Below are 27,887 nucleotides of genomic sequence, written 5' to 3'. Positions count from 1 at the left end.
ACCTTTTTTGTTCCCTTAACTTAAATCAACTCACCATTCATTATTTCTTGATATTGTTTTCTTCTGAAACAAATAGATCCTATTAACTTTAATAATTTATTTATATATGTAAATATGTTTGTGATGTGTACATGTTTTTTTTCTTCCAAAATAAAATCTTTGGGTTAGGCAAATGTGGTGTCTTGTATGGATGTGAGTGATGAATGTAAACAGAAGTTCTTGGAGCATATAGCAAAGAGTAACTGCAGGTTTATTATTTTCAAGATTGAGAATCAAGAAGCGGTGGTAGAGAAACTTGGAATCCCAGATGAAGCCTATGTGGACTTCACCGCATCTCAGCCTGCCAGTGAGCGCCGCATTACTATCTTTAATTTTGATTTCACCACTGATCAGAATTTCCAGAAAAGCAATTTTTTTTTTTCAGTGCATGGTAATTTAGATTTTCTCCAACAGTCTATATGAATGCTTAAAGACTAGTCCTTTAGTGTATATACTAGTGGCATATTGAAATAGAGAAAAAAAGCAAAATGTATAGTAATTAGTAAATCTTTCGATTAACATTCAAAAAACAAATTTTCTGCTTTTTTGAGAAAAAAAAGTACGAAAATTTTTGCTTCTAGGAGTAATGGAAATTCTCACAAAATTCTGATAATTAAGTAATGACACAATGGAACTAGAAAATGGATGCCAAATAATATGTGGCTTCCAGGCTAACATTGCTCCTCTTTGGAGGCAATTGATCATATATTGAAGGCCAAAATAACAATTTGATACACAATGGTGTTTGTGAAAGTTAACTCTCTTGTTTTCAGGTCACTTTTCTTCAAAGGGAGAGATAAGGTGGTCTATGCCAGCTCCGAGGATAGATTCAAGAGTCAACTGGATGGAATTCAAGTTGAGTTGCAAGCAACAGATTCTAGTGAAATGAGCCTTGACATTGTAAAAGGACGAACACTGTAAATGTTGTCATTTTTTCACTTTGATGTTTAGCCATTCCTAACAATTACATTATGTGAGCATTGCTTTTCCGTTCCTCGTCAATTGTTTTTTCTTGTTGTATGTGTTTTATACTAAACCTGTAGTTAATGTCATACCATGAATTTATCTGTCATGATTAGTACTTATTAGGTTATTTGTCCAAACTCCAAAGTCACTTGATAGCACATAACTCGTCTTTTCTGTCTCGGTGTGTTTTAATGTAGAGGACAGTGCACTTGGAAAAGCACTGCATCTGTCTTTTATCAGAAAAATCTAATTCTAAGTATCCATTTGTAGTCGCCCATTTTAAGGAATAGATGAGTGAATCTAGTTGTTTGCAGGCTTGCTTATAAGTTATAACAAGAAAGAATTAAACAACAATAAACCTTATGTTCTATTCTTTTTGGTGCAAAGTGAAATGACATCCACTACATACTGACATACATAATTAGTTCGAACAGTCATTGGCAGAATCCCTAGCATTTATCCATGTACAATATAAAACAAAATCAGGAAGTAATTGTAACTCCCCAAAATCATAAACATTAAAAGTCTATTTAATCTGAATAATCCATAAAAAATATTAAATAAAAGAAACTAGCAACCTTGAATCTCATCACAAGAGTCAGAGCTTTAATTCACCAAATACAAAACATCCTCAAAATAATTCTCTAATACAATGTTTAATACCATAAAATAATAATAAAATCCTCAGTTCTACAAAATAGATCATAACTTCTGTCTCCCAAGAATCTCTACTCCAGTAATCCCTCTAATGTATCTGTAATGGGAAAATAAAGGGGGGGGGGGGGGTGAGATAACTCAATAAGTGGAATTCACTAACATTGGGATGTGGGAACAAACCTTTCAAATAAATAATTCTTTCGACAAATTCACAACTTGTAACTCATCAATATTTTGTCATCAACTATTTCATGTAAAAGAAAATAATATCTTTATATTGTGAGCTATCATAATATATATATTTGTAACGCCCCAAAATCATAGGCAATAAAAGTCTATTTAATCTGAATAATCCATAAAAATATTAAATAAAAGAAACTAGCAACCTTGAAACTGATTATAAAAGTCAGAGCTCTAATTCACCAAATACAAAACATCCTCAAAATAATTCTCCAATACAAAGTTTAATGCCATAAAATAATAATAAAATCCTCAGTTCCACAAAAATTAATTTGTAACTTCTGTCTCCCAAGAATCTCTACTCCAATAATCCACCTAATGTATTTGTAATGGGTAATAAAGGGGGGTGAGATAACTCAATAAGTGGAATTCACTAACATTGGGGTGTGGGAACAAACCTTTCAAATAAATAATTTTTTCAACAGATTCACAACTTATAATTCACCAATATTTTGTCATCAACTATTTCATGTAAAAGAAAATAATATCTTTATATTGTGAGCCATCATAATATATATATTGATACCATCACATAAACAATTCCCTAGGCCTTTCTCGTGGTCAATGTTTACGCCCCGTTGACAGGGTTGTGCTGTCCCCTTTTTGGGACTGGAACCTCCTTTCATCCTATTTCTCAAGGATGGCTCCTTTGGAACCTAAAAGTACACTCCCTTGCTAAGGAGCTTCCTTTTGGATCCTCAATAGTATGCTCCCTTGCTAAGGAGCTATCAAATGTGCACTGTCCCCTTTTGGGACCGTCCCTTGCTAAGGACTAGCTGCAGCATGATTGTCCCTTGCTAAGGACTAAATATCATACTGAGCTTCTAATCACGACTTGCCATAGGTTTTCAAAACAAATTCAATATGCGCACAAAATAATCCATTCATACTTCTCAAAATATAGAGACATATTCACACATACAAGTTTAAATAAAATTAGGTTGTCTCACAAGTTTTTCATAAAACGAATAGCCAATATGCACATTAAACATTTGTAAAATATTCATTTATATATAGAATATCAACATATTCTTTCATATAAAATAGTTTAATAATTAACGCTGTTTTGGGAAAACCCCCAAAATTAGTAAACACCACTTACCTCTTAGTTGCAAAAATAAAGGAAATCAACCTCCCTTGAATCACAACAATTCAGTAGAATTAGAACCTAGCAATACCAAAAATAGGTTCATCAATACACAATTTCCCACATCAAAATTTATTTTCACACTTAAACGGTTTTATCCTAAACAATATTAATATATCCAAAATCCTCCATTCATTCACTTAACTATCAAATTTACTATTGGAAGCCACGTATTATCTTAATTTGTTGCTTAGCATTCCCTCTTGATGCCATTGGATGTCCATTGACTCTAACCATTATATATATAACTATATATATTCAACTTAACATTGAAGGCCACACGAGATTGCTTTAATCCATCAATCTAGTGCTAGAATGCTCTCTTGATGCCGCTAGGCATATACTGACCTTAATATTACATATATATATATATGTATATATATATATATATATATATATATATATATATATATATATATATAATAAACCAAGTGAAAGCTACGTAAACAATCAAGCTTGGACCATGCTTAGTAGGGAATAGCATGGCAATACTTGAGGTAGCATGTGTAGCATGGCAAACTGTCAAAATTTATTTATTATTCTTAGTTTTTCAGCCTCAATGTTGGACTTAGAACTACTAGGTCAGTGCAGCTATGTAAACAATTGCTATTATAATATTGAAATAATCACTCCAAGGACCCAAAATCTATTACACGTTGAACTAGTGTGAAAGCAAAATAACCAGTCAACAATTGTGGCTTAGTGTAAATGCAATAACATAAGCATTCTTTTCACTTTAACATGGTGACCAAGTCCACACCTATTACTCTATTTGGCTCAATTTCAAGTCTGTATCTCTGCCTGACATATTGACCAAGTCTTTATCTAATATAATACAATTATAGGAAACCCTTTTCTATTAGTATAATGATAGTCTAGTTCCAATCAATTGCAAGCTATTGACCATACAAACTTTTAAATCTTGAGCATGAGAAAATCATACCTGAAGACTCCCACCAACACCACAGTGGAGAAAGGCAGAAATTCAATTGTCGGCTGAAGCAAAAAGAAATCCCATCAGAAAAACATGTGTGACCTAAGAGGAAAAGGCTAGGGTTTTCAAGGCCCATATATGTACTTTTGTCACCTCACTTGGGCTTCATATTCCATAGAATTTATCTTCTTTTTAATACCTTAGGCCCAAATTTATTTAATCCATTTTAATTATAGGCCTCCATTAAAATTTAACGTATAATAATTTAATTGGTATCAAATTATGGGGTGTTACATCCTTCCCCCCTAAAAAATATTTCGTCCTCGAAATCGTACATACCTTCGTTAACGAACAACTCTGGATATTTTGATTTCATCTCATCTTCTCGCTCCCAAGATGCCTCCTCCACTGTGTGGTTCTTCCAAAGAACCTTAACCAATGTTATGGTTTTGGTGCGTAGCACATGGTCCTTACGGTTAAGAATTTGGATTGGAACTTCCTCATAAGTCAAGTTGTCTTTGATCTTGAGTGGCTCATAGTTCAAGACATGTGAAGGATCTGGGATGTACTTTCTCAACATGGAAACATGAAACACATTATGCACTCCTGCAAGTGTAGGCGGTAAGGCTAACTCATAGGCAACTTTACCAATACGTTTCAGGATCTTAAATGGACCAACGAATCTAGGACTCAACTTCCCCTTCTTCCCAAATCTCATCACACCCTTCATTGGGGAGACTTTCAAAAATACCATATCTCCAATTTCAAATTCTACTTTCTTTCTTGAGTGGTCATAATAACTCTTCTGTCGACTTTGTGCTGTTTGCAATCTTTTACGAATGAAATCAATCTTCTCAGATGTCATCTGAATGATTTCTGGTCCCAACAATTTCCTCTCACCAACCTCTTCCCAACACAATGGGGACCTGCATTTTCTACCATACAAAGCCTCATAGGGAGCCATCTCAATACTAGAGTGGTAGCTATTATTATAGGCAAATTCCACTAAAGACAAGTATTTTTCCCAATTCCCTTTGAAATCCAATACACAAGCCCTTAACATATCCTCCAGAGTACGAATAGTCCTTTCTGATAATCCATCAGTTTGTGGATGGAAGGCAGTACTAAAGCTAAGATTAGTACCCAAAGTTTTATGTAGGATTTCCCAAAACCTTGAGGTGAATCTTGGGTCTCGATCGGACACAATTGATGATGGAACTCTGTGAAGACTCACAATCTCATCAATATATATATGTGCTAGCTGATCAAGTGAGTAAGTCATCTTAACAGGACTAAAATGTATTGTCTTTGTCATTCTATCCACAATTACCCAAATGGCCTCATGTCCCTTAGGAGATCTTGGCAAGCCAGTCACAAAATCCATACATATACACTCCCACTTCCACTCAGGAATGGGAAGTGGTTGCAGCAATCCTGAAGGTTTCTGGTGTATTGCCTTAATTTGTTGACAAGTCAAGCATTGTTCCACAAACTGAGCTATCTCCCTCTTCATGTTATTCCACCAATAAGTTTCTCGAATGTCACGATACATTTTAGTGCTACCAGGATGCACTGAGTACGGGGTACGATGGGCTTCTTCCATAATCTCCTTCTTTATTGCAAAATCATTTGGCACACAAAGTCTTTTTCCAAACCTCAAGACACCATCATTAGACACATTGAATTCTGGTCTCTTCCCTTCTTGTACCTCTTCTATGATCTTTACAATTTGTGCATCGTCAACCTGTGAACTCTTAATCTTCTTAATCAAAGTGGGTTGTATTGTCAAACTAGCCATAAAGACTTGGGAATCACCCATGACAATTTCAATTCCCAACCTCTCCAAGTCCTTAATAATCTCCTTTTGAGTAGTTAACAAGGCAGCTGAGAAACCAGAAAACTTCCGACTAAGCGCATCAGCTACCACATTAGCCTTGCCTGGATGGTAATTGATTGAGCAATCATAATCTTTAATCAACTCAAGCCACCTTCGTTGTCTCATATTCAATTCTTTCTGAGTAAAGAAGTACTTCAAGCTTTTATGATCTGTATAAATCTCACACCTTTCACCATACAAATAATGTCTCCAAATCTTCAATGCAAAAACCACTGCAGCCAACTCCAAATCATGAGTGGGATAATTTTGTTCATAACTTTTTAATTGGCGGGATGCATAAGCTATGACTTTACCATGCTGCATCAACACACAACCAAGCCCTTTTCTTGAGGCATCACTATAAATAACAAAGCCTCCCATGTTGCTAGGGATGGTTAGTACTGGTGCAGTGACCAACCTTTGCTTAAGTTCTTGAAAACTCTTCTCACATTCTTCTGTCCACACAAACTTGGCATTCTTACGAGTTAGGTGAGTCAAAGGGGCTGCAATACGGGAAAATCCCTCCACAAACCTCCTATAATAACCAGCAAGGCCCAAAAAGCTTATAATCTCACTCACATTCGTCGGTCTTGCCCAATCAACCACAGCTTCAACTTTACTAGGGTCTACAGAAATCCTTGCCTTAGATATCACATGCCCTAGGAACACCACTTGGTCAAGCCAAAATTCACACTTCTTAAACTTGGCATACAACTTCTTCTCCCTCAAAATTTGAAAAACAATTCTCAAGTGCTCTTTTTGTTCTTCCATGCTCTTGGAGAAGATTAGAATGTCATCAATAAAGACAATAACAAAGCAGTCTAAGTACTCATGAAACACCCTATTCATCAAGTCCATAAACGCAGCAGGAGCATTGGTCAATCCAAAAGGCATTACCAAGAATTCATAGTGCCCATACCTAGTCCTGAAAGCTGTCTTGGGTATGTCTTCACCCTTGATTTTCAACTGGTGATACCCAGAACGAAGGTCAATCTTAGAGAAGACTTGTGCCCCTTGCAATTGATCAAACAGGTCATCAATACGAGGGAGAGGGTATTTGTTTCTCACAGTAACCCGGTTCAACTCACGGCAGTCAATACACAACCTCATAGTCCCATCCTTCTTCTTCACAAATAAAACTGGTGCACCCCATGGAGATGCACTTGGTCTGATGAACCCCTTATCAAGAAGTTCTTGTAACTGTTCCTTGAGCTCCTTAAGTTCAGTTGGTGCCATCCGATATGGTGCTTTCGAAATAGGAGAAGTTCCAGGGAGCAAATCAATAGAGAATTCAATCTCCCTATCTATAGGTATCCCTGGTAGGTCTTTAGGAAAGACATCAGGAAACTCCCTTACAACAGGGATATCATCCAACTTCAATACATCTTTCCTAGTGTCCATCACATGAGCTAGGTACCCTTGGCATCCTTTCCGTAAAAGACGCTTAGCTCGAAGGGCTGATATTACCCTAGGTAAAGCATGCATCCTCGAGCCCTTAAACCGAAATTCAGGTTCTCCTAGAGGCTGAAACACCACTTCTTTTCTAAAACAATCTACACTAGCATGATAAGCCACCAGCCAGTCCATGCCCAAAATTACATCATAGTCATACATGTCCATCAAAATCAAATCTACTAACATTTCCCTATCCTCAATTTGGATAACACAAGTCTTAAGCATAAAATTACACACCAAAGAATCACCCATAGGTGTGGCCACAGACAAGTCATAATCCATAAGTCTAGGTTTCTTATCACATAACTTAGCATATCTAGAGGAGATGAAAGAGTGTGTAGATCCAGAATCAAATAGAGTTTTAGCAAAGTTTGAGAATAAAGGGAGGATACCTATAACCACAGTATCCGAAGCTTGAACGTCTTGTGGTGTGAGTACAAACACTCTCCCTTGTGCTTTCTTCCTCTGATCATTCTTCCCAGGTTGTGCCATAGAGTTTTGTTGAGGAGAAGTACAGCTTCTAGCTAAGTGTCCTGTCTTTCCACAGTTATAACAAGCCTTTCCTTCAAAGAAACACAGCTTGTCTCCATGAAACCTTCCACATGTAGGGCAAGCATTCAAACTTCTACCTTGAGCATTCTGGGGTGGATTCTTATTTTTTGGCTTATTTGATGATGAATTACTCCCAGACTTCCCAAAAGATCCTTTCTTGTTCCAATGACCTTGAGCATTGCCTTGACGAAAGCCTGTCTGTCCAGTGTTTCTAGGTGGGTTCTCCTTCCTAACATTGTTCTTGAAATCTTCCTCCAGTCTCATAGCTCTCTTAACTGACTCTGCATAGTTATCAACCCCTGCTGCAATCAAATGGTGTCGAAGTCTCTCATTCAACCCCTTTTGAAATCTGCTTGCTTTCTTCGCCTCAGTAAGGATTAAGTGGGGTCCAAAGCGAGATAACTCGATGAATTTAGCAGCATACTGCTTAATAGTCATACTTCCTTGCACCAAATCAGCAAATTCCCTCTCTTTTCGTTCTCGAACCACCTCAGGGAAGTAGTTATCATAGAAAACCCCTTTAAATTTCTCCCAAGTGATGGGATTTCTCTCAGTGTCCATTACCTCCAAAATGGCTTTAGTAGATCTCCACCAACGCTCAGCTTCTCCAATCAACTTGAAAGTTGCAATCCGCACCTTCTGAGAGTTAGTGCAATCTAAGGCTTCTAACAATTTCTCCATTTGCAAGAACCAATTCTCAGCTTCTGTAGGATCTGGCTTCCCATTAAAGGAAGGGGGATTCTGCTTCATAAAAGTCTCAAAAGAGCAACCAGCCCTTGCCTCTACTCTACCTACGCCTCTACTAGCAACATGGGCCAACCTGTCCAACAGTCGGGTAGCAGCTTCATCCAAAGGATCAGTGCGTGTCACCCTAGGACGATCATTATTTCTCATGTCTTGAGTGACTTCAGCCTCAGTATCAACCCTTGCTTTGGTTGGCCTTCGCAAATTAACAATAGGTTCCTCACTATTGGAATTAGCTACTCTCTTCTTTTTGGGTGGCATGATACCTAGTTAACAAAGAATTAAGAAATATAGACGGTGCAACAATTATTATTACTACACATAAGAAGTACACTACTAAAATTATTTAAAATATCTCATCAAACGTAACCCAAAATCCAAATGCTCTAACAAAAATCAAGATCATAGCCTAGTTTCAAGTGTCTATAAAATCATAACCTAGTTTTCATGTGTCTACAGAATCATATCCTAAGCTCTGATACCACAAATGTAACGCCCCAAAATCATAGGCAATAAAAGTCTATTTAATCTGAATAATCCATAAAAATATTAAATAAAAGAAACTAGCAACCTTGAAACTGATTACAAAAGTCAGAGCTCTAATTCACCAAATACAAAACATCCTCAAAATAATTCTCCAATACAAAGTTTAATGCCATAAAATAATAATAAAATCCTCAGTTCCACAAAAATTAATTTGTAACTTCTGTCTCCCAAGAATCTCTACTCCAATAATCCACCTAATGTATCTGTAATGGGAAATAAAGGGGGGGTGAGATAACTCAATAAGTGGAATTCACTAACATTGGGGTGTGAGAACAAACCTTTCAAATAAATAATTCTTTCAACAGATTCACAACTTATAATTCACCAATATTTTGTCATCAACTATTTCATGTAAAAGAAAATAATATCTTTATATTGTGAGCCATCATAATATATATATTGATACCATCACATAAACAATTCCCTAGGCCTTTCTCGTAGTCAACATTTACGCCCCGTTGACAGGGTTGTGCTGTCTCCTTTTTGGGACTGGAACCTCCTTTCATCCCATTTCTCAAGGATGGCTCCTTTGGAACCTAAAAGTACACTCCCTTGCTAAGGAGCTTCCTTTTGGATCCTCAATAGTATGCTCCCTTGCTAAGGAGCTATCAAATGTGCACTGTCCCCTTTTGGGACCGTCCCTTGCTAAGGACTAGCTGCAGCATGATTGTCCCTTGCTAAGGACTAAATATCATACTGAGCTTCTAATCACGACTTGCCATAGGTTTTCAAAACAAATTCAATATGCTCACAAAATAATCCATTCATACTTCTCAAAATATAGAGACATATTCACACATACAAGTTTAAATAAAATTAGGTTGTCCCACAAGTTTTTCATAAAACGAATAGCCAATATGCACATCAAACATTTGTAAAATATTCATTTATATATAGAATATCAACATATTCTTTCATATAAAATAGTTTAATAATTAACGCTGTTTTGGGAAAACCCCCAAAATTAGTAAACACCACTTACCTCTTAGTTGCAAAAATAAAGGAAATCAACCTCCCTTGAATCACAACAATTCAGTAGAATTAGAACCTAGCAATACCAAAAATAGGTTCATCAATACACAATTTCCCACTTCAAAATTTATTTTCACACTTAAACGGTTTTATCCTAAACAATATTAATATATCCAAAATCCTCCATTCATTCACTTAACTATCAAATTTACTATTGGAAGCCACGTATTATCTTAATTTGTTGCTTAGCATTCCCTCTTGATGCCATTGGATGTCCATTGACTCTAACCATTATATATATAACTATATATATTCAACTTAACATTGAAGGCCACACGAGATTGCCTTAATCCATCAATCTAGTGCTAGAATGCTCTCTTGATGCCGCTAGGCATATACTGACCTTAATATTACATATATATATATATATATATATATATATATATATAAAATAAACCAAGTGAAAGCTACGTAAACAATCAAGCTTGGACCATGCTTAGTAGGGAATAGCATGGCAATACTTGAGGTAGCATGTGTAGCATGGCAAACTGTCAAAATTTATTTATTATTCTTAGTTTTTCAGCCTCAATGTTGGACTTAGAACTACTAGGTCAGTGCAGCTATGTAAACAATTGCTATTATAATATTGAAATAATCACTCCAAGGACCCAAAATCTATTACACGTTGAACTAATGTGAAAGCAAAATAACCAATCAACAATTGTGGCTTAGTGTAAATGCAATAACATAAGCATTCTTTTCACTTTAACATGGTGACCAAGTCCACACCTATTACTCTATTTGGCTCAATTTCAAGTCTGTATCTCTGCCTGACATATTGACCAAGTCTTTATCTAATATAATACAATTATAGGAAACCCTTTTCTATTAGTATAATGATAGTCTAGTTCCAATCAATTGCAAGCTATTGACCATACAAACTTTTAAATCTTGAGTATGAGAAAATCATACCTAAAGACTCCCACCAACGCCACAGTGGAGAAAGGCAGAAATTCAATTGTCGGCTGAAGCAAAAAGAAATCCCATCAGAAAAACACGTGTGACCTAAGAGGAAAAGGCTAGGGTTTTCAAGGCCCATATATGTACTTTTGTCACCTCACTTGGGCTTCATATTCCATAGAATTTATCTTCTTTTTAATACCTTAGGCCCAAATTTATTTAATCCATTTTAATTATAGGCCTCCATTAAAATTTAACGTATAATAATTTAATTGGTATCAAATTATGGGGTGTTACAATATTGATACCATCACATAAACAATTTCCTAGACTTTTCTCGTGGTCAACGTTTACGCCCCGTTGACAGGGTTGTGTTGTCCCCTTTTTTGGGACTGGAACCTCCTTTCATCCCATTTCTTAAGGATGGCTCCTTTGGAACCTAAAGGTATATTCCCTTGCTAAGGAGCTTCCTTTTGGATCCTCAATAGTATGCTCCCTTGCTAAGGAGCTGTCAAATGTGCACTGTCTCCTTTTGGGACTGTCCCTTGCTAAGGACTAGCTGCAGCATGATTGTCCATTGCTAAGAACTAAATACCATACTGAGCTTCTAATCACGATTTGCCATAGGTTTTCAAAACATATACAGGATACTCACATAAATAATCCATTCAAGATGCTCACAAAATAATCCAATCATAATTCTCGAAAATATATGGATATATCACACATACAAATTTAAATAAATTTAGGTTATTCCACAAGTTTTTCATAAAACGAATAATTAATGTGCACATCAAGAAATTATTAAATATCCATTTATATGTATAGAATAACAATATATCTCTTATATATATAATAGTTTAATAACTAACAATATTTGGGAAAACCCCCAAAATTAGTAAACACCACTTACCTCTTAGTTGCAAAATAAAGGAAATCAACCTCCCTTGAATCACAACAATTCAGTAGAATTAGAACCTGATTCTCCTACACAGCCGTAGAGAAGACAAGAAACAGCTTACTTGTATGTTGCGGCTGAAAACAAAAAGGGACTTCTTATGTATATACACATGTAATTTAAGAGGAAAAAGGCTAGGGTTTTCAAGGCCCATATATTTACTTATGCCACCTCACTTGGGCTTCATATCTCATAGTACTTATTTTATTTTTAATATCTTAGGCCCAAATCAATTTAATCCATTTAATTGTAGGTCTCCTTTATAATTTACGCATAATAATTAAATTGGTGTCAAAATTATGGGGTGTTACAGTAATGATACCTATTAGAATTACTTTGCCAACTAATCTTTGTGGCCTCTTCGAAAGCATGAGCCAGAGCCACCTTCTAAAGCATAAACAACCTGCAGTGATCAATGGCATTGCCATGCGCATGTAAGTTAGGAATTTGAAGTGCTTATGAGCTGCATGACGACCAACACAATTCTATTCTTAATACTAGTATATCCCCCAATAGAGTAAAAGCTTTTAGCATGTCATGTGTGTGGTGTAGTAAAAAACTATATGATGCAGATATGTTTGAGAAATAACTCGTCACAGTGCCTACTCTTTTTTTTTATTATTTTATTTAAATGAAGTCTGCATTTCAAAATGAACCATATTTCATATGGCAACAGTGAAATTAAAAGGTGAGCTATGAATCAAATTACAACATGAGCAAAAAACCATCTAGGACATAAGGTCCGTTTGGAAACAGCTTATTTAGCTAAAACTGAAAACTTTTTGCTGAAAGTACTGTAGATAAAACTAAAAGTACTGTAAATAAAGATAAAAGTTAGTTGAGATAGTACAGTGAGACCTATGAATAGTATCAAAAAGTGCAATGAGACTCATGAATAGTAGCAAAAATAAGCTAAATAGAAAAATAAGGGGGTGTTTGGTACATGCACTTAAGCAACAGTTTTCAACTTTTTTGGAAATACATGTGGGTGAAAAAGTGTGTGAAAATACATGTAATATTATTTAAAAACTGAAAACGGTTGTTTAAGTTGTGGTACTAAACGGACCCTAAGTCGCCTAATATAATCTATCCAAACGCAACCATAATACGCTAGAAGATGATGCCTATCACTTACATCTATGCTTACTCAACTTCTAAAGGAATCAGTGCACTATTAACATTGTAGTCACATGGATCTTTCATGCCATTGATAAACCTGAAATAAGCATGCCTCTTAAGTCCTTTTGAAGAAGATTACTCCACAAACTCCCCAATAGCCAACAGAAAATCCAACTCTCATACCTATTCAGAACCAGAAATTTTCAGTCATCTTCATCTTGCCAAATGCTTTGTGCAAGTTTTGGCAAGAAGAGCTCAATCAAGTTCAGGTTTCCAATGTAGCTAAACGCATAAAAACTCAGAAGCTGGATGCCTAATCGAGTTGTTCTTGACAAATTGTTGTATGGCAGGTTCAAGTAACTAAGAACAGGAAAATTAGATATGCCATGAAGAATTTTGCCCAAAGATTGCTTATTAAGACATCAGGGGATTCCAACAATGTAATGTCCTTGGATTTTTTTGGTACCTTTCCCATCAAATGAATTTTAGACAAGTTTAAGCAACAGAATCCAGTAAGACCTCAGTAAAACTGATCCAGAAAATTTGTTACTTGAAAGGTCTGTACTCCGTAAAAATACGGAATAATAAGACTCCTGGAAAGTGCTAGAGAATAATAAGATGTAGTCGTGAGGTTATAGCTCAAGTCCATTTGAACACCTTGGTATATGTCTTGACAGGCTATTAAGGGCAAGATCCAAAACCAAAGCAAGTTGCCGTAAGTTTTTCCAACAATTGTTGGATTTTAAGCTGAGAGGCTACTAGAGTTTTCATTTCCCTACTCAAGCTTGGTACAATCCCTATAAATCTATTATGGCCTAGATCAAGGAGCCCAAAATGTGTGCAGTTTGCAATGAAAAAGTTATATTTCTGAAGAAGCTATTGTGTTCAAGCACAAGGATTCAAGCTTATATAAAGAAGCCAATGAGTTCGGAGTTCCACCTGAAAGTTTATCGTTCCCAAAAATAAACATGGTTTAGAATAGCCAATGTATCCAGCAATAAGGAATTACCAGGGCTCCCTTTATTCATGTTATGGCACTGTAATGGTGATAGTGGTGTGGAAAATTAATTGTGCAGTAGTATTCAACATTCTAACATTGGGAGATAATCATGGTAGTGGACCTTTGAAGCAATTAGAGCTCAATTACAACTTCAGAGTTTAGCAATGTGTTGGATGCATCACCATTAATTTGTTTCTCAGAGAGGTTAATTAATGAAATGCAGTCCAGGCTTAAATATAGTAATGTACTATATAGTTTCGTAATGTAATGTAATGTGCGTAGCCATATTCCTGAACCAGTCTAATATTGTCTGAAATTCCGAACGTTTAGATGTCTAACTACTTAAGAGATTTTTGTGTTTGTAACTATGCAAGAAACTGGCAACCAATCTTACAACTTACAAGATCTCACTGAGAGATTTTTTTTTGCTAAGAGGGGTTTATTAGACAAAAGAACTACATATAGCCATCCTCCCTTAAGGCATAACATAAAAGCACATCTGGCTAAGGCATGAGCAATGCCATTTACAGTCCAGAAAACCAAGCAAAATTACAGACATCAAAATGCTCTTTTACTGCTAAAATATCTTCAATCAGCACACACAATTCCAAGACTTGGGCAACTGTTCACCTCAGTTCGAGAGCCAATTCAGATCTTAGAATCTCCTTACACAATCAGCTTTGTACCCCCAAATCCTTGGCTTTAACATAGCTCACAGGACAGCCTTTGTTTCAGCCACCTCAGTCTTGCACAAAGAATTGATGACTGACCATGCTTTAACCACCTGGCCTTCCCAATTTCTTAAAGCAGCACCAATGCTAGTATTTTTGTTGATTGATGGCAGCATCACAGTTGAACTTAAATAATCAACAAGAGGTCTTTGTCATTTGCCTTGCTCTTTTTGCTTTATCTCCCTGTTCCATTCCTGCAAAGTTGATAGAAAGCTGTCAAAGCTCTTAAAAGTCATGAAGACCATCTCAACAGTTAAGACAGAATCACCATTACACCATGCTCTGTGCCTTGCTTTCCATATCAGATCAGAAACTGTAGCAGCAAACAAGGTGAAGTTCTCCTTCATAATTTGATCTCCCAAAATATCTGGAGGCGGCTTAACTATCAACTTGACCAGCTCAAAACTGGAGTACATATTCAGGGAAGCAATGTTGAGAACTCAACCAAACCTGAATCACACAACCTTGGTGGAGTCACACTGACAAAACAAATGCAAACTATTTTCTTCTGCTAAACCACACAGAGAGCAAGAAACTTCCTCCAAATTTGAGATGTTGTTTACTTTAACTTTGGAAATGGGAAAGGCATCTGATGGTGGACAGAATGGGTTGGGAAATAGAATGAAGGGAAAAGAAAGAAGAACAGGATAAATCCCTATGCTTCACCCCGCAAAATAAGCCTGAAACCCCAGGCTTTACCATTATGGATGGCAATGGGAGAGGGCGGGGTTGGATCGGGGGTGCCTCAACCCCTATTCAGGACGGGAGTAGGACAGGGTGGGCTGAATGTATTTTACCATTACTAATGAGGTGGCTTCGACATTAAAAAGGTAAAGATGAGAGAGAGAGAGAGAGAGGGAATAGGAAGTTACAAGAGTGCTAAAAGGAAGAGAAAGTAATGTGGCGTTTTGTACGGGATAATGTTTTAGAATTCCAAGGAATGTTTAAAGATTCTCATGTCTAGTTGCAAATCACGTCAAGGAATCAGATGCCAGGGAAATTTGGATTTCCCTTTTAAACCCTTCTTAGTAGGAATGTGGATTTCCTTTAAAACAGGTAGGCATCCAGATTCCCAAGTTTAAAGGAAATTATATTTTTTATAAATTGACAATTTTAACCCTTTTTCCTTATCATTTAAGCAATTAAGATAAAATATAAAACAAATCATCAATATCTTTTTCTTTGTCTTTATCTTTTCTTGTCAAAATAACATAAACATGATAGACAACTTTGTTGATATATTCTTTAACAAAGTTCTATTTAGGTTTCATGTGTGAAAAAAAAAAAAAGGGTTTGAAGAAGACTCTCCATTATTGCTGTTGAATATGTTAGCATAGAGATGTGTTATACCATGTTGTGTATGCTAGAGTAGATGCGGAAAAGGAAGCATAGAGGAGGAACACTGAGAACACGAGTGTTACGTGGTTCAGCCTTACGACCTACATCCACGGAGGAATCTCTTAAGGGCTACATCTTTATTATCTGAGAGTGTAGTACAATAACCTGTGTTACAATGAACCTTAACATGAGTATATATAGGCGACTAAACCCTAGACTACTAGTACAAGTAAGACTGGGCTTGGGCCTATTATATTGGGCTAATATATGTTTAATATATATCTCTAACAAATATTCACTTTTGCTGTTGTGTGTGTTACTTAATAAATTATTAATAGTTTATACTTTGTTTTTCATTATTTATTTGAGGAAGATTTTTTTTTTTTTTTTAAAGGACTTGGTAGTTCACATTCAAATCTAAGGATAAAATGGAAAAAATAAATAATTCATTTAAGATTCTTGGAAATAAACTAAATATTATCATCTCATATTCTTAGAAATCTTAAGAGATTCCCAATAAAACTAAACATAAGAATAGTTACATTTCTAGGCATCTAGATTGTAAGAAATCACATTCCTAAGAATCTGGATGTCGAAAGTAACGTGGATTCTCTCGTACCAAATGCCGCATAGCGTTTTGAAGGATGGTTATAGAGTTTGTAAAAGAAAAAGGTATATATTGGTTTGTGCAAAAGATATTAAATTATAGACATAAATAATTTAAATATATATGAATTAAAAAACATATATACACATTCAGGGCAGGGTGAGCAAAACCCGTCCCTGCCTTGTCATCTCTTCGGGTTCGGGGTGGGGAATTCCTGCACTAGGTAGGACGGGCCAAGTGGGGCAGGGATTTTTTGCCATTCCTATTCACCACCTATGGGTACTTGAATCACCACCAAGCTTAGAGAAACATCTCTAATCAGAAAAGTCTGATTCACATCTTTTATTAGAAAATTCTGATTCAAAGTGCACTGCTTCAAACCATTCTTGGAGCCTCTTTTTAATAGGCTTCAAGGAGTACATCGAGCCATAATCTCATTCCACAAAATCCTGAACAACATTAAATTTGAAATTCAAAAGTGAAATCCCAAAAAAGTTCTAAATTTTAAAAATGAAATATGAGATTTCAAGTAAATAAATTTTGATATAATTTTGGTTTTGCTTTGCTTCCTGCATCAATATCCTTAACAACTCCCCACAGGGAATCTTCGGGCTTTCATGAAGTTTAAAACTCCATAGAGCCTTCCAGAGGTCCTGTTTTTATTACTGAATCTGTGATGTTGAGACAGCCAATATGCAGAATTAACTTTGGAGTTACCTCGATGACAATGGAGTTTGAAGACAAGGAACGTCTGCAATTATCTTCGTCCATTCATGAAGTTTAGGACTCCAAGGAACTTTTTACAATGTTTAACTCATCCAAATCTGAGAGTTGCTCCAACCACTCTAGTGTAGTGCTCCTCAAGTTTGAGAAGTTTGCAAGACACTCAAGCATAGAAAGAATGGTCATTATATAGAATGAATGATATGCAAGATGCCTAAATTGGCCAAAGGAATCTGGGATTTCCCTGGCAAGATGATTGCTGGAGAAGAACATGTTCAAGTTGTAAATATTTAATATGGTATGTGGTATTGGACCATGATCCTTCTCTTCAAATATTTCCATCTAAATATATTAACAATACGTACCAAAAAGGCCATAAAATTGTCAACTTTTCCAACCGCTTCTCCATGCCAAACAGGTCCACTGAGGTGAAGCCATGAAGCAACAAACATTTCTATAATAGGTGCAATGTGTTTGCGCATAGGTACCACGGTGTTCTATGTAATTCATGGAGCACAAAAAACCCAGTTGCCACTTTTTTTAGTAAGAAAATCTTAATAAAAATCTTACTACATATAGAATTTTCTTCACATTAGAATGCTCATCAAAGGGTATTAAACAAAATACTTAGAAGAGCCTCTACATGATAGCACATTTCTTTACAGTTTAATGTATCATCATATGCACATTATTCCAACAGTAGCTACAACTTCAACAAGAGAAAAATATCCTAGACAACATAGTTTCCAATTTTATACTTGACAGAAGATAATGCCTTTAGCTTACCAAAATGTTAGCCTCTTAAAATTTTTGCAGACTTAGTTCACCTTCAACACTATAGTTACATAGGCTGATCATTCATGTCATTGACAGACCAGAAAGAAGTCCAAGTATTTTTGAAGAAAGGAGCAGCACAAACTCCCCAAAAACCTACAGCAAATCCAACCCCCAAGCCACTGTAAAACCATGATGTTTCAGAGTCATCTTCAGCTTTGCCCACAGGAGTCACACCAGCTTTGCCCACAGGAGTATCACCATCAGATTCTTGCTCTTTTCTGCAGTTTGTTTTGAGAGGAGCACCACAAAGTTCAGGATTTCCAGTGTAGCGAAGTGCATCAAAGCTCTGAAGTTGGGTGCTTGAAGGAATTCTACCTGAGAAGTTGTTGTATGACAAGTCCAAGTAACTAAGAAATGTCAAATTAGACATGCTTGGAGGAATTTCACCCGATAAATAATTTCTTGAGAGATCAATAGACTCTAACTCTTTCATGGTCCCAATTTTTTCTGGTATCTTCCCCGTCAAATGGTTTCGAGATAAGTTCAAAAAAATCAATTGGGAAAGAACTGAAATTTCATTAGGGATTGATCCTGACAAGTTATTACTTGAAAGGTCAATGATGCTAACAAATTCAAGGTTCTCTTCATACCTTAATTCCTCCCCCTTGGGAACTAACATGAGACTCTCGAAGTAGATGCCTGCATTTTCCAAATACTCCATAGTTTCATAGTTTTCAACATGGGGCATTGCCATGGAATTGATAGAATTCAAACACTTTGGTATGGGTCCTGATAGGCTATTATTTGCAAGATCCAATACTCTAAGAGAAGAAAGTTGGCATGTCTGTAGAGGTATATGCCCTTTCAACCCATTAGATCTTAGACGGAGAATAATAAGACTTTTCATTTCTCCAATCCAAAGTGGTATGGTCATTGACAAATGATTTTCACCCATATCAAGAAGTCCCAAATTTGAGCACTTTTGTAATGATGAAGGAATATCCCCATAAATGCTATTGTTGGGTAATCGCAATGCTTTGAGTGCAACTAAAGACCCCATCGAGTTAGGAATTCTACTTGACAAATGATTGCTCCCCAAGTTTAAATGGATCAAATACTGCCAATACCACCAGCAATGAGAAAGTTCTCCTGACAAAAGATTGTTTGATGCATCTAAAACTTGTAACTTATTTTTTCTATTAGTCTTTTGACACAGGAAAGTGGAAATGGGTCCAGAAAATAAGTTGTTAGCTACATCAAGCACTCTGACATTTGCAGACAAACGAGGCAGCTGACCTTTCAAGTGATTAGAACTAAGATCTAAGACGGTAGAATTCACCAAAAAATTTGGTACGTCGCCTTCTATGTTATTGGCAGAGAGATTGACGAAGTCAATGTTTGAAGTCCAATTCCAAAACCAACTCGGAGCCTTGTCCGAAATTCCTGACATGGACATTAATAAAACCTTGAGAGATCTTTGTGTTTGTAGCCATGCAGGAAAGTTAGGTCCTACCTTGCAAGAGCTCATGTGGGCATATATAAGTTGAAAAGGTGGAACCCAATTGGAATTCACATTGAAGAACAAAGGTGTTCGAGACAGGTCTAGGTACTTTAATTTCGGGAGTTTGGTAAAAAACACTTCATCTACTGTGCCTGTTAAGGAATTATTTCCGATAAACAAGTGCTTTAAATTTGAGAGAAGCCCAAGACTTTTTGGGAGAGTACCATTCAACCGATTACCTTCAAGGATTAACTTCCACATATAAGATAAATTCCCAAGGGATGAAGGAATAGGACCAGTAAAAGAATTAAGATTGAGATCAAGTACTGTTAGATGCTTAAGTTGCCCAAATGACTCTGGAATTTTTCCAGTTAGATAATTTACCCCCAAGACAAGATGTTTTAAGTTTTGAAAATTCGAAAAACCGCACGGTATCTCGCCCTTCAGTGCATTGCTGCTCAAGTCAAGCTCTAAGAGGGTTGAACTAATATTAGAAAACCAACTAGGTATCTCATGAATGAAAAGATTTACGGAAAGATCAAGGACTAGAAGAGATGTAAAATTGACAAATCCAAGAGATGGATTGAGGCTATCAAGATGACAATTTGGCAAGTATAGCTCCGAAAGAGATGAGAGCCTACTCATTATTTGAAGCCAATCTAGTGCTGAAGAAAGGTTGACAGAGGACATGTCAAGGTATTTCATGGAAGAGAGACTAGACATCCAATGAAGGTTATGCACATAAAGGCCAAAATTATATCCTAGATTCAGATAACGAAGATCTGAAAGATTTCCAAGCTGGTGTGGAATCAGTCCACAAAATCCAGCGGAAGCAAGGTTCAGATGTCTCATACTGCCCATTGAACTAAGGAAACTTGGAATACGATTACAGTTAAAGTTACTAATGCTCAAGTCCAGGTAATTCAAATGTTCCAATTCAAGCAATGAAGGACTAATCTCACCATTTAAGTTGAGATTACCGAGCTGTAGCTTTGTGACTCGAGCAGTTTTGTTGTCGCAGTGAACTCCTGCCCATTTACAGCAATCTTCTTGGTCAGACCAGGATGAGAGTGCGTTCCAAGGATCAGTGAGACCTCGTTTGAGGTTCAGAAGTGCTTGTTTCTCTTTTTCATTGCAAGAGATATTTGAGTTTACTTTGCAGAAGCTGAACGTCGCTGCAAAGAACCATATTAAGAAAAACACACGAGTTGCAGAAGAGTTATCCATGATAAAAGCAATAACAAGGGAAGAGAAGGGTTCAAAGACAAGAGTGAAAGTTCTTAGCAGGTTGAGCCCGAGCCACATACACAGATTTTTTTTTTTTTTTTTTTTTTTAATTATTTTTTATCTGTCACTTGTTGACTACGTAGTATTATTTTCCTTGATCAGCGCATGGAATTGTCCAAATTCTATTACTTCTAAGTCTTTTTTCTCTCTTAAAAATTTATAGTAATCACTAATTAGTCAACAAAATAAAATTATATCACAGCCGGCGTCTTTGAAAATTTGGTCCGTGGAAATAAATTCCTACATTTTGTCATCTTCTTTCTTCAGTTTCATGCATGTCACTATCTAGATCTAGATTTTTCCAATCAAATGTGATCTTCCATTCAATTCAAGGACCTTGTTTTAATATTCAGGGGCGGCGCCACCTTAAGGTCAAAGTAGTCCCAGGACCACCTGACTTGAAATTTTTTTTATATATATATAATAATTAAATTTTTTTTATTTGTCTACCCTTAAAAAAAAATTGGGAACACCCTCTTTTTTTATGCCAATAAAACTAAATTTTGTTCCGTAATTTGTTCTACATTTAGTGGATGAATGATTGCTTGATTGTATACATTAAAAAAGATGTAGCTTATACCATTGATAATGAGATTATCATGCAACAATTTCAAAATATGAAAACTTGTAGAAGATAATTGTAAATTTTATGTATTTACGTGTTTTTTAATTGTTGTTATTATTAATATATGAATTTCTCTTTTTATTAGATTGTATAATTTATGCTTCTTAAGGAATACCCTAAGAAAAATTCCTAGAGCCATCACTGTTAATATTAGCTTACTGCAACCTTAGTTAGCAAGTTGTGAAAAATGTTTGGGAAAAAGTTGTGTCCTTAAATACAATTCTGTTGAACCTATTTTAGCCAATGAAATACATGGTTAAATTCAGTTAGGTAAGATAATACAATTTTTCCAGCATGGCTTGAAATTCATTCTAAAACAAAGAGTCCGTTTGGTAACAGCTTATTTAGCTGAAATTGAAATTTTTTTATTAAAAGTACTGTAGATAAAGCTAAAATGTAGCTGAAATAGTATAATAGGACCCATGAATAGTAACAAAAAGTGCAATGAGACCCATAAATAGTAACAAAAATAAGCTAAATAGTAAAAAAAAGCTGGATTTTTAAGTCAATGCTAAAAGCACACTAAGTAACTTTATTTACCTAAAATTTTGACTTATACTTGTGTGTATATATATATATATATATATTTTTTTTTTTGAGCAAAATGTAAGTAGTATACATATTGGAAATATAAGAAGAAAGACATGTCATTCAACTAATTTATTGACGAAAAAGTCCTCAATAATTTAATGAAATTCCCAACAGAATCCAACTGACCTCCTCAGTCCTCAAGCTTTGGCACTTCTTCACTAATAACTTGGCCATCTCAATCTTTAACACTTCTTCACCAAAATCCTCAACATTTTTCACAAAATTTTCACACCCAGAAGGTCCAAAAAAAAAAAAAAAGAAATGAAAAAGAAATGAGCTATGATATTTGGTTGGGCCCATATGCAAAATATGAAAGTGCAAACATGTTTGTTGTGGTTGTGGTTGTGGTTGTGGGTATGGCATATCCATAAAAATAAATAAATAAATAAATAACTGGAACAATTATCCTTGCTTGAGTGTCATCATTCTCTTCTGTAGAATACTAAAAACAAACATGGACAGGCTGCGGGGTCTTGAAGGATATGAGACTTGAAAGGCCTTGGTTTGTTTTTCTATTGGGTTCAAAGAAACTGCAATAATAAGGCCAAAATGGCCCATTAGCATGTTTTTTTGAACTATTTAGTAACAAAGCACTGTTTCAGAACTATATAGCAATATACCACTTTTTCTGGTACTCGAGCTTGGTGAGCTCGAGTACCATGTTTTTTACTGGTCAAAAATCTTCTAAAAAAAAAACGCCGCTATAGGGCCCAAAAACGTCACTATAGGGCTTAAAAACGCCACTATAGGGCCCCTTGAACCTGTTATGGGGACTTATAAAAAAATTTTGCAGTAAAACGCCGCTATAGGGCCCAAAAACGTCACTATAGGGCTTAAAAACGCCACTATAGGGCCCCTTGAACCTGTTATGGGGACTTATAAAAAAATTTTGCAGGAAAACGCCGCTATAGGGCCCGAAAAACGTCACTATAGGACCCCTTAACCTGGTATGGGGCTTAAAAAAGCCGCTATAGGGCCCGAAAACGTCACTATAGGGCTTAAAAACGCCACTATAGGACTCCTTGAATATGGGGCGACAGTGGATTAAAAAAACATGGTACTCGAGCTCACCAAGCTCGAGTACCAGAAAAAGTGGTATATTGCTATATAGTTCCGAAACAGTGCTCTGTTGCTAAATAGTTCAAAAAAACATGCTAATGGGCCATTTTGGCCGCAATAATAATGTAGCTCACTGGATAGCTAAATGGGCTTTATCATACTATAGTTTTTGCTGACTGGTTACTGCCCAAGGATTTTCTAAAGCAGTTAATAAGCCCCGGTGGCCCGGCCTATGCTTTTCAGATTTTGTACCTATTCTGTTTCAATAAAATATTTGTGGAAATTATATTTTAAATTTAAACCCCATTATTGGGAGTATCAAATTAAAACCTATTCAATAAAGTTTTTGGGGGAAATAATTGTATTTTAGATTCATAGTTTATAGTAATTGTCCGGTCAATCAGATATATGCATCGGTTCATCCTCTTTTTCACAATGTGTAATCCAATAAATACGTGAGACTCATACGTTATAAGAAAAATGATGCTTATATCTGAAGTATAAAAAGTGCTCATTTTCTTTTATTTCTCTTCACTTCTCTCCTCATTATAAATCCAAGATTAAAAATTTTACCCACATCACTTCTCTTCTTTTCACTTTTCTCAAGCCAAAGATAATATAAGCCTTGCAAATCTTAATTTATTCCTAAAAGAATATTATATATATATATATATATATGTATGTATGTATGTATGTATATATAGAGCATACATCCACTCCTCCATGAGAGAGGTGATACATATGCCCACCATTACACCATATATCTTTTGAGAAGTATTACGTTCATAATATTTTTATAATACTTTCATAACAAATTATAGGTGGTAAGTTGTTATTAATTTTAATTTGAATTTACTACTTAAATTATTATTTTTTTTCCCACCTATAACAGCCAATAACAACCTACCATTTAAAATTTGTTGTAAAAGTGTTATGAAAATGTTGTGGACATAACATTTTTCGTACTATTCATGTTTGATATTCTCAATTCTTGTAGGATTCTAGGGAAATTAAAGCATGACAAAAAGAAAAGGATCGGTTTTCTTTGGCCATCCAAGAACACAAATATAAGATGAAAAATAATATAAATGACATACTATTACAATGACAAGCTTCGAGCCAAACAAAAAGACAGCATTAAACCTCTCCATCTCTCAAAAAATAATAAAACATCAATTAGATAAGACCAAAAAAAGGAGGGAGAGAAAAAAAGAAGAAAAAAAAAAAGAGAAGCATGTTCACATGATTGTACAAGCATGCGCATTGTCATCGCTAAAGAGTGAAGCAATAGCTTCATCGGATGCGACGGCGACTGAATAAACAGCAGGGGTTTGGAAGAAAGTGTGTACGCCTGTGGTAGCTTCATTTTTGTATGTGTCATAATAATGGTTAACAATGTAAGTTGGGTATTTGTAAAATGAGGCAAAATGAGAGTATCCAGGGAATGGCCATGGCTCCACTGCTTTTCCAGCTCTCTTGATTGCTTTAAGAACCTTTTTTTCCTCCAAGGCATATCCTCTCACTGTAATCTTTTGTGTCTCCATTTCTACTTCTACATCTTCTACTCCTGAGAGCCATGAATCAAAGTTAAAATTACATGAAAGTTAACTTTGAAAGCTTTGCCTTATAATTGAACACTTATTATTTCTTAAATTGTGCCCTCAAAACACTCTTTGTAATAAAACCCATAAAAGTGGTGGTCCAATTAGTCAACTTAAAAAGGTTGTATGAAAAATTGTATCCTTAATACTTTATTCAAGGAATATGTTAGCGGGAGCTCAATTGCACTCGTTAAAAATAAATTAAATAGAGCCTGTTATATTGAAAAGTAATAAAAGTTAACAAATAAATATCCCTTTAATTGAAAGTTGCTCGACTACCTTAAAAAAAACTAGTCGATTATAATAAAAAACTCAACCTTAACTAATTTATTTTGACACTCCTATTAATGGTATAAAGGTACCTTTGAGCTTGAAGAGAGCTTTCTTCAACTTAGTAGCACATCCCTCACAGTCAAGGTTCGGAACTCTCACCTCCACCATCTGCAAAACCAACATTGCCAAATTGTCACTTCCACATTGAGAGAGAGAGAGAGAGAGAGAGAGAGAGAGAGAGAGAGAGAGAGAGAGAGAGAGAGAGAGAGAGAGAGAGAGAGAGAGAGAGACTCACTGCAGACATAGTTTTCTTAGCTTCAGAATGCAAAGAAACTGTGATGTAAAATTTGTTAGGAATCTCAAGATTGTTCTATTTTTAGTGAAGGAAACAATTAGAGCTGAGAAGTCTCTGAAGTCTTTATGTTATGCCGGGTTATAACTTGAGACTCTGGCTTAATTGAAGTGCTTATTGAAACTGTCTATAGCTAATAAAGAGAGAGGAGAGAGCCTTGGGTTTTGAAAATGGAAAACAATGCAAAGAGCATTCACGCGTGGAATGGAAAAGTGTGACTTTTGACATATTTTTGCCCACTCCAAAGCCTGGTCCTCTTTTCTGTAACGTTTTAATTAGAAAATGCCCCCCAATGTCTTATGCCACGCTCTTTGTCGAATAATGAAGGAGGACACTCCGGCAAAGGTATAAATATAATGACCTATTTGTTTATGTAGGACCTCGTACTCATTATGCATGCCCTAAGTCAAAATTAATTTCCAAAGGTTTTTGTTTATTTATTTGATGACCAAATTTCCAAAGGTTTTAGTGTTGGCTTCCCTTAGAATGTTATCATGCACTTGGATAAGTAATCCATTATCCGGTTAGTTTCATATGCTATGAGATTGATTTATCACATATATATTCACATACATTGTGTTAATTGTTGTGAGTTTGGATTGGTTTATTAATTTCTTGATTTTCTGATTTTGTTTGTTGAAAATGGATAAAGGTACAATTGTGACATACTTAGGCCTAAAGTGACAACTTTAAATAGACATTTTTTAATTCAAAAATTACATATTATATAATAATTAGTTTACATTTTATATTATGAACTTTTTTATTATTTAAAATTTGTTATTATGAATTTTTTATATGACTAATTTACTTAGTGGCAAATGAGTTGGTTTTCTATCAACTAATAATTTTTTAGGTTTCTTTAGGAATGGAGAAAAAAAATGCACAATTCCAATGTTTTTTATTTTTATTTTTTAATATTAAAAACAAATCACTTATTGCCCCACATTTAATCTTTGTCTAGTTGGGGGACCCTAGGCCTAGGGTAGAGTTGTACATGGGGATTTAAAAAGTTATGCATAAACAGATAAACTCCTTAAAAATTTTAAACCAAAACATTGAGATACATCAGTTAACAAAAAAATTGGACGAAAAGAAAATATTCTTCTACAAAAATATATCCGTACGAAAATTTTAAAATTATGTATGTTATCAGTTAGAGGAAAACATAAACTTTTTATTTTTATTTATTTTTATTTCAGATTCTTCAACTTTTCAACATATTTTATCTTCCTTGCTACAATAATTTATGGGGAAAAAAAAATTACGAAACCATGTTGAAGTGAAGTGTATGACAATGAGAAATTGAGAAATGCATTATGTCTCATACGCGCTACGATGGAGAGTAGTCCTTGTGATGCTGATACTTAATGCTCTTACAGTTTAAACGAAACAGAACTGTATCAGCTTTAGCATTGTAAAGGATTTTAAGAACAAAGAACTGAATCAACTTTACTGGAACCTGCTTTATTTCTGCAAAGAATTCGATGAACAGAGATATTTGTTGTTGATATAAGCTGGCAATCGATAGCTTTGTATGTTCAAGTACAACAACACTTTTCTGTCAACGATTCCTTTTAAAATAACTTGAGAGAGGTCAACATATTGGTATTTGAATTGAAGATTAATATAGGAAAATTTGTGACTATTTTGATCGTATTTTAACAATTTCAATGCCTCGAATAATGAGAACAAAATGACAAAAAGGGACCACACACAAATGGGTGCTAAGAATTGTTATCATCATACTTGTTTTTTTTATGAAATTTGGGTTAAGGAATATGGTCATAATTCGAAATGCTTCATGGGGGAGCATAATGATCATAGTTATAATAATGGTTTTTTATTAGAGGGAAAGTTTTCATGCTGCACACAGTGACACTCTTGTCTCTACACCACATTACTGTGTAAAACAAATATCATCATCTATTTTTTGATGTTTTCTGTTGCTTTGTTTGCTGCGCCTAGTTTTGAATTTATTTTATAATAAAGTTTCTGTGCAATGCGATTCAAGAGTCAGGACACACGGTACTTTTATGTTGGATGGAACTTTTCCAAATATCTCTAAACTAACAAGTTGTAAATATAATTTTGCTTAATGGGCTTCAATAATTTCTTGATTTCTTCAGTTTAACTAGTTGATTTTTTTTTTTTCTTTCCTTTTAATTTTTTGAAGGAATTGATTTTCTTGCGTGAAAATACTGTACAGGGCTTTTGCATAAGATCCCATCCAAGTTTTGGTTGACTCCAGCACATT

The 27,887-nt window shown here is 35.3% G+C and overlaps 3 protein-coding genes and 1 long non-coding RNA gene across 5 annotated transcripts; 1 reads left to right on the top strand and 3 right to left on the bottom strand.

Moving 5' to 3' along the window:
• The first annotated feature begins 174 nt into the window (after nucleotides 1-174).
• Nucleotides 175-960, top strand: LOC126699318 (actin-depolymerizing factor 7-like). The gene is made up of 2 exons (XM_050397066.1): nucleotides 175-430; nucleotides 830-960. The coding sequence occupies exons 1-2, from the start codon at nucleotides 187-189 to the stop codon at nucleotides 958-960; spliced, it is 375 nt and encodes a 124-aa protein (XP_050253023.1). The 5' UTR covers nucleotides 175-186.
• Nucleotides 961-9,113: 8,153 nt separating this feature from the next.
• On the bottom strand, nucleotides 9,114-12,119 carry LOC126699926 (uncharacterized). The gene is made up of 3 exons (XR_007646929.1): nucleotides 12,067-12,119; nucleotides 10,139-10,204; nucleotides 9,114-9,359 (listed from the first exon to the last, which is right to left on the bottom strand). It is a non-coding gene; the product is annotated as an uncharacterized LOC126699926 (long non-coding RNA).
• Nucleotides 12,120-18,405: 6,286 nt separating this feature from the next.
• LOC126700755 (receptor-like protein EIX2) lies at nucleotides 18,406-21,069 on the bottom strand. The gene has a single exon (XM_050398944.1). It carries the CDS (start codon nucleotides 21,067-21,069, stop codon nucleotides 18,406-18,408), a length of 2,664 nt encoding a protein of 887 aa, XP_050254901.1.
• Nucleotides 21,070-24,462: 3,393 nt separating this feature from the next.
• On the bottom strand, nucleotides 24,463-25,856 carry LOC126700023 (heavy metal-associated isoprenylated plant protein 31). Of its 2 annotated transcripts, XM_050398005.1 has the most exons (3): nucleotides 25,574-25,856; nucleotides 25,368-25,446; nucleotides 24,463-24,971 (listed from the first exon to the last, which is right to left on the bottom strand). In XM_050398005.1, the coding sequence occupies exons 1-3, from the start codon at nucleotides 25,580-25,582 to the stop codon at nucleotides 24,643-24,645; spliced, it is 417 nt and encodes a 138-aa protein (XP_050253962.1). In that variant the 5' UTR covers nucleotides 25,583-25,856; the 3' UTR covers nucleotides 24,463-24,642. The 2 variants fall into 2 exon arrangements, with proteins under 2 accessions (XP_050253962.1, XP_050253961.1); XM_050398004.1 differs by lacking the exon at nucleotides 25,574-25,856 and having other exon boundaries at nucleotides 25,368-25,476.
• Nucleotides 25,857-27,887: the final 2,031 nt, after the last annotated feature.

Source organism: Quercus robur, chromosome 9, assembly GCF_932294415.1.
Source record: "Quercus robur chromosome 9, dhQueRobu3.1, whole genome shotgun sequence".
Lineage (NCBI taxonomy): Eukaryota > Viridiplantae > Streptophyta > Magnoliopsida > Fagales > Fagaceae > Quercus > Quercus robur.
This window is presented reverse-complemented; position numbering and strand designations above follow the sequence as displayed.

Coding starts and splice junctions, on each gene's coding strand:
- LOC126699318 (XM_050397066.1), top strand. CDS start 187: ATGGATGTGAGTGATGAATGTAAACAGAAGTTCTTGGAGCATATAGCA. Junction 431..829: donor TTTTTTTTTTTCAGTGCATG/GTAATTTAGATT, acceptor TTTTCTTCAAAG/GGAGAGATAAGGTGGTCTAT.
- LOC126700755 (XM_050398944.1), bottom strand. CDS start 21,069: ATGGATAACTCTTCTGCAACTCGTGTGTTTTTCTTAATATGGTTCTTT.
- LOC126700023 (XM_050398004.1), bottom strand. CDS start 25,461: ATGTTGGTTTTGCAGATGGTGGAGGTGAGAGTTCCGAACCTTGACTGT. Junction 24,972..25,367: donor AGCTCTCTTCAAGCTCAAAG/GTACCTTTATAC, acceptor CATGGCTCTCAG/GAGTAGAAGATGTAGAAGTA.